This window comes from Portunus trituberculatus, chromosome 43 (genome assembly GCF_017591435.1).
Source record: "Portunus trituberculatus isolate SZX2019 chromosome 43, ASM1759143v1, whole genome shotgun sequence".
Lineage (NCBI taxonomy): Eukaryota > Metazoa > Arthropoda > Malacostraca > Decapoda > Portunidae > Portunus > Portunus trituberculatus.
This window is the reverse complement of record NC_059297.1, coordinates 14868177-14875068: the sequence shown is the minus strand read 5'-3', so window position 1 is coordinate 14875068 and position 6892 is coordinate 14868177. Positions and strand designations below refer to the sequence as shown.

General features: G+C 43.7%; 2 protein-coding genes across 2 annotated transcripts in view; both read right to left on the bottom strand.

The window, feature by feature from the left end:
• Positions 1-1176: 1176 nt before the first annotated feature.
• LOC123518458 (pancreas transcription factor 1 subunit alpha-like) lies at positions 1177-5168 on the bottom strand. The gene is made up of 4 exons (XM_045279283.1): positions 4864-5168; positions 4167-4355; positions 3579-3738; positions 1177-1914 (listed from the first exon to the last, which is right to left on the bottom strand). Exons 1-4 carry the CDS (start codon positions 5092-5094, stop codon positions 1757-1759), a joined length of 738 nt encoding a protein of 245 aa, XP_045135218.1. The 5' UTR covers positions 5095-5168; the 3' UTR covers positions 1177-1756.
• Positions 5169-5304: 136 nt separating this feature from the next.
• The window catches only part of LOC123518460 (glycolipid transfer protein-like), a 93906-nt gene continuing 92318 nt past the window's right edge, over positions 5305-6892 (bottom strand). The window contains exon 7 of the mRNA XM_045279288.1: positions 5305-6779. Coding sequence (XP_045135223.1) covers positions 6708-6779 — 72 coding nt within the window. The 3' untranslated portion in view covers positions 5305-6707. The remainder of the gene's footprint in view (positions 6780-6892) is intronic.

Sequence of the window (6892 nt, the reverse complement as noted above, 5' to 3'; positions counted from 1 at the left end):
TCTCTCAAAAATGTTCCGTTCCTGGATTTGACGCCCGTATGCAGAAACGCCTTGCTCTCTCACCACGGCAGTTTTCCAGGGCCACAGAGACACAACTAGTCAGGTTTTCAAGACAGTTTCTCCTTATGATAACCTAGAAATCGTGTCAGTCCATCACCGGAACCATAGAAATACCCTTAAAAACATGAATATCTGCAACTAAAACCTTTGGAAAGAAGTGAAAGTGAGAGAGCAAAGCGTTTAAAAATACTGGCTTGAAGCAGAAGAAAGACACACTACCAAGAACTACACAACTTACATTAACAGGGAGGTTCGTTATAGAAGATGGGGGGTTAGTTTAGGATAATAAGAGGCGATTTAGTTCGGTTTAAATGTGTGGGTTTTATATTTTGATTTGGTGAGTGAGGGTGAGTTATTATATATATACACCATGTACACACTAGCAAGCTGCCCTTCCTACACACACACACACGCACACACACATACACACACACACACACGCAAACAAGTAGCTACAATCACACTTCTACGATAAGGGCGGCGTAACACACACACGTATGCACACACTCTTCCTTCTCTTCTCCCTCCTCTTCCTACTCCTCCTTCCTCCTATCGAGTGACAGAAGCTTGGAGGACGGCGAAAAATTGAAAAAAGCAGAGGGGAAGCGAAATAAAGAAAGGAATTAGCGAGAAAATGCAAATACCAAAATGGAGAAACGAGAGGAACATAGAAAGAGAGGGAAAAGATGAGTTAAAATGGAATAATAATGAGAGAGAGAGAGAGAGAGAGAGAGAGAGAGAGAGAGAGAGAGAGAGAGAGAGAGAGAGAGAGAGAGAGAACAAAGAGGAAAAGGAAAGAAAGAAAAAAGATGAGTAGAGTAAACAGAAAAAAAGAAAGAAAAATCAGGAAACGTAAGAAAGCAAACGAACAGGAAAAGAAAGAAGGAAAGAAGGAAAGAAGGAAGGAACGAACGAACGAAGGAAAAGAAAGTAAGGTTGAAAGTTAAGAAAAAAGAAGTTATGGAAGAGATGAAGAGGAGAGGGAAGATAATGGGAGAAGGATGAAGGAGAAAGGGAGGAGAGAACAAGTGTGTGTATGACTCCAAGACGAGAGAGAGAGAGAGAGAGAGAGAGAGAGAGAGAGAGAGTACTGATAAATATGTTTCTCTCTCTATTACATTTTTTTTCATAGCATGGTAACTTTAATCTGTCATTCGTTCTCTCTCTCTCTCTCTCTCTCTCTCTCTCTCATCCTTAAATTCATATTCTGTTACATTTCATATATTTAAATGTCTTTTTCGCACTTTTGTTCATCTCCTTTCCTTAATTTACAAAGCACATAATGACTTCCTTTCCATATTCCTTACTCTTCATCTTCCTCCTCTTCTTCTCCTTGACTAGCGTTTCCAATCTCCTGATATCTTCATTTTCCGTTCCTCTTCCCTCCGTGACAAATCTTGCCTTCCTTCGTAATTCTTTCTTTCATATCCTACTGTTCTTTCCTCTATTCTTCATCTTTCACGTCAATCACTTCCTCTTCCTAGCTCTTAATAGGCTTATAGGAAACGGAAGTTGAAGAGGAGGAGGAGGAGGAGGAGGAGGAGGAGGAGGAAGAGGAGGAGGAGGAATGAAGCAGAGGGTGAAAGGACGGGGTGGCGGTGGATGTGGTGGTGGAGGTGATTGTGGAGGTGGAGTTGGCGGTGGTGGCGGCAATGATGGGCGAGGTGAGGGTGGGGGCCTGGTGATATTGGGCGTGTCAGTTGGCGAGGGTGTGGGAGGGCGTCCACAGCGAGGTATTGACACGCCCGTTCACCACCTCTTGTTTTTGCGACGCCCACGATAGCTCCGTGAACGCCACCACCTCCTCGGCCTTCTCCTCTCCGCCCAGACTCAACTCGGTGCTGCCTCCTCCGTCTGCCGGCCACACACACACACACACACACACACACACACACACACACACACACACACACAGGAGGAGGAAGAGAAGGAAGTTGGTTAATAATCTACTAGTACATTTGGAAAACCATTACATATTACTGAACTATCAATATAATGTTTGTTATTGTTAAAGGTTATGAAGGATGTCAGTTAGTAAGCTTCTTTGTATGATATTGCAGAACTATTAACCCCTTCAATACTGAGACACCTTTTACCTTGAGATTTATATACTATTAGGCCATTTCATTTACATTAAGAACGGTTTATGGAAGCCAGAAGATTAATGGCCACAGTCTTCACTATTTCTATCCCCCCACATCAGTTTCTGAAGCTGCATGTATAAAATCACCAGATAGTAAGCAGAATGGATAGATAAGGAAACGCGCCATGGTACTGAAGGGGGTTAAACTGTTAGTCTGTTATTACCAGCATCGCCAGCATCATTATTCTTAGATGTAACATGCTACTATACAAGGTTAGGTTATCCGTTACAATACCCGCCACCAGACTGTTATAGTGCATTACCTACACCTCTACCACACCTCACTCGTGGTCCACATGTTCATTTTATTTTCATTCTCTTTGTGTTGATAGATTTATTTTCTAATTTGTTATATCAATGAATATTTTTTTCTTCGTAATGTTTGTTGACCGAACGAAACTCAGCTATGAATTAATATGGACTGCTGTTTTCTTGTATGTGTTTTTCTTTTCTCGTACTGAAATTATTGGGTATTTTATGTTAGTATTATATCTAATTTTGATATAATGTTGTATGAAGTAACAAACCTATGCTCACTAAACTATCTATCTATCTATCTATCTATCTATCTATTTATCTATCCATGACACTCGCAGCTGCGCTCTGTTCAAATAAAGTTACCGTTGCAACTCACTTTCTCCTTCCTAGACCTTCCCATCCGTCTTATTTAAAAAGGACAAAGGCATAGGAGTTGAGAAAATGTGTGTGTGTGTGTGTGTGTGTGTGTGTGTGTGTGTGTGTGTGTGTGTGTGTGTGTGTGTGTGTGTGTGTGTGTGTGTGTGTGTGAGAGAGAGAGAGAGAGAGAGAGAGAGAGAGAGAGAGAGAGAGAGAGAGAGAGAGAGAGAGAGAGAGAGAGAGAGAGAGAGAGAGAGACGATCAACACCATCCATAAACGTAGGATACGGTACACTAACTTCTTTTCTTCCTTTATAAATCCTTCTCTTTCTTCATAACACCCCTGGCGTAGTGGATAAGGTGGTGAGCGTGGGATCGGGCAGACGTCCACGCGTAGGTTTGAATCCACTACACACCGCTTTGAAGCTATGCCATTTGTCGAGTGGTTTAAAGTTACCTACATGTCACCATGATACCCAGGTTCTAGGTGGTTACACCAAAGATGCGCTTGGGTGGTGATATGGGCCCTGATATGGGTACTATTATGAATAAAATTGCCTGCGCCACTAATGGGCGGAAGCATAACAGCGCTTCCCACATATACTCTTCAAGTATTGCCTACAGGCGCTATAGGCTATGACATGAAAAAAAAATCTCTCTCTGTCTCTCTCTATCTGTCAATCTATATATCTACAAATAAAACTAAAAACAAAGAAAAAACAATACTTCAAACACCAAAGGGACACAATGCAATACTCACAGGAGGCGACGGAACTTTTCACCACGATCTTGTTGCTGTTGGTGTTGTTGTTGCCGCTGCTGTTGCTGTTCGCATGGTTGCCAGTTTGGAGGGACGGGTTGGTCTCCACCATGTCCGAGAGGAAGGTGATGTACCCGATAGCCAGGCGAAGAGTGTCCACCTGCGTGTGTCATGAGGAGAGACTGAGTGACTGAGAAGAGGAACACAGAGGTAGAACAGATGTCAACAACTATCTTGGTTCTATCGAGGCTGTCTGTGATAAGCTGCTGTGAAGTGAGGAGGTGGAAGAGAGAGAGAGAGAGAGAGAGAGAGAGAGAGAGAGAGAGAGAGAAGAAAATAAATGAGAAGAGAAAAGTAAAAGAAATAAAGCAAAGCATGAATAGAAGAGAAGGACAGAAAAAACAGATAAGACAAGTAAAGAAAAAAGAAAAGAAAAGAGCAAGAAGCATAAACAAAAGGAAGAAAATGAAGGAGAAAAAAATAAGAAGAAAAGGAAATCAAATAACAAAAAACGGAACATAGAGAGAGAGAGAGAGAGAGAGAGAGAGAGAGAGAGAGAGAGAGAGAGAGAGAGCACTAGCCCCTCACCTTGGACAACCTCTTCTCGTAAGGCATGGTGGGGATGTGTGCTCGCAGGCCCTCGAAGGCGTCATTGATGGAGGCCATGCGTCGCCGCTCCCGCATGTTGGCCGCCTGACGCTGCCTCACTTGTGCCATGGGACACACCCGTCGCCGCCGCCGCCCCTCCCGGATACCCGATACCACCAAGGAGTCCTCCTAAAGGTGCAGAGGAGAATGGTACTTAAATGTTGTGTGATGGTGGTGGTGGTTGTGGTGGTGGTGGTGTCGGGAGGGAGTGGAGGGATCGTGGTAGTGCTGATGGTGGTTGTATGTGATGGAGGTAGAGGTGATGGTAGGAGTAGTAGTAGTAGTAGTAGTAGTAGTAGTAGTAGTAGTATAGTAATAGTAGTAGTAATAGTAATGGCTCGACTGTAATGCTGCTATTGCTGCTTCTGCTGTTTTTTGCTGGTATTGCTGCTACTGCTTCTGCTACTACAACTGGTACTAAAACTGATGGTGATGGTAACAATAATGATGATGATGATGATGATGATGATGGTGGAAGTGGTAGGAGTAGTGGTGGTGACAACAGTAACAAACAGAGGGTAAAATGCAACCATATTATATCATTCAAACTGTTCGTATAATAAAACACAGGAATAAGACTCTCTCTCTCTCTCTCTCTCTCTCTCTCTCTCTCTCTCTCTCTCTCTCTCTCTCTCACCTGCTGTGTCTTGTGTGGCGAGGCCCAAGGTGCCCAGGGATCAGTGCCAGCAGGGGGGCAGGAGTAGGCGGAGGCAGAGGAAGGTGAGGAGGAGGAAGGGGAGCATGAGGAGGCGGGGTAGGCTGGGTCAGGCGGGGTGGTGGAGGATGGTAGGTCCCACTCCAGATAGCTGCTGGAACACATCCACTGGCGGTTCACTGCTTCCAAGTTCACGTTCTCCAGTCCGTACATGGTGGTGGTGTTGAGGAAGTGGAGGAAATGAAAGAAGGTAGGTGGAGTGGGAGAAACGTTTTACCTCTCTCTCTCTCTCTCTCTCTCTCTCTCTCTCTCTCTCTCTCAAATCTGGTTTAGAATTCGCCTGTTTCTTTTCTTCAATTCTCTCAAGGAGAACAGAAAAGTCTGAGATTAATGTTCGTCTCCTGGTTTTATTTGTTATTTCCCGTTCTTTATTTGTTCGTTTCTTGATTCAGCTTAATTTCCCCTTCTTTTTTCAAGCTTTGAGTTGTTTATGTGCTGGGTTTGTTTGGATGAACAAAATATGTCCTTGTCTTCGATGTCTTTTTAGTATTTACTTATTTTTTTCCATCTGTTACCAAAGATTTCAAAAGTAGCATTGTTTTTGCCTCTTCCCTTCTGTGATAAGATTTTGCTGCCTGTAGAATCTTGATGTATACTTCCGTCACACCCAAGACTACAGTGACTAGAGAGTCTATGTTGGAGTGTTTCAGAGCAGTAATTCACTCTCGTGTTTCTTGTCCAAAGAAAACGAGACACAAGAGCAGATATCACTATACCTAATGGAAACAATGATCAGGGATAACAATTCCCCACAATGTCAACTATAGTTATGTTTTCTGCTTTGTTGTCTTAAGGGAACAATAAGAGGCAGCCCTGTGAAGTTACCCGTGTTTTTCTTGAGGTCGACACACTTCCTCGTGCAGGATTGTCTTAGCTGGTGTGACTCACATCGAAGACTTTTCTGCTGCAGTCATTTTCTTGATGAACGGATGTTTTGGTGGAAAAACTCAAGTCAGCAGAACTTAAGTTTTCTTCAGTTCAAACAGCAGAAGTAGCAAAAACTGAGAGGAATGATCACTGAAGCACTTCGCATCTGTTAACTTTTTTCCGTCTCAGTAGTTCAAGACTTGGCAGACTCGATTATCGCAATACGAAATCAAAGTTTCCCAGTCACGGTGCTGGGCGAGGAGAGTTACACCACACCCCTCAACCACGGTAATGCCACACTGAAACCTCCAACACGTGGCGCTGGAGGATGGTCTTTTCAGCGGCACCCGCTACATGCCATACGCGCGATGCTTGCCAACTAGCACACAGTCCAGGCACGCCAACGCAGCGATAGGCCGGGACCAATAAGCCCGCTTTCCATTTACCACTAACTTAACATCAATACAAGTCATCGAAGCAAAGAATAATACTCAAATAACAATTGTGAATTAAGACAATTGCATCACTTCATCACTTGACACCAGCCAAACATCCCCAAAGAGGAGGCAGCGCCCAATGACAGGGCCGGAGCGGGCGGTGGGCGGCGCAGCGGGGTGTAGGCGTGGCTTGTGGACGTCAAGAGGTCAATTATTAAGCCAGCGCGCTCGATCTGCTGGTGATGGCTGGCCGCCTGGGAAGCTGTAACCACAGGAAGACGCGTGGTATGTTGACTGTTTAAGTCCATGAAGAATTCCTCAAAAACAACAGGCGTCTTAAATTTCAACTTTTCGTCCATTATTATATTGCTATATAAATGAGATTTCCTCTAATATCACAGTTAAGGCAGCACTGTGTTACTGGGCCTGTGCAGAATTTCAATGATTGCTGTTGTTTGAAGTTCAATCGTATTGTTTCCAGCTAACGTGGTGACCTAGTGAGGCGCTCTTCTCTGCTGGTGCCTGCTGCCCTTTCTGCAAAAATGGCAAACAAATGAAGAGTGTAAGTTGAATACATAGAACAAAATTAAACACAGATAATACGAACAATGAAAAAAAAGATGAATCCAAACAATCTAATAAGAAAA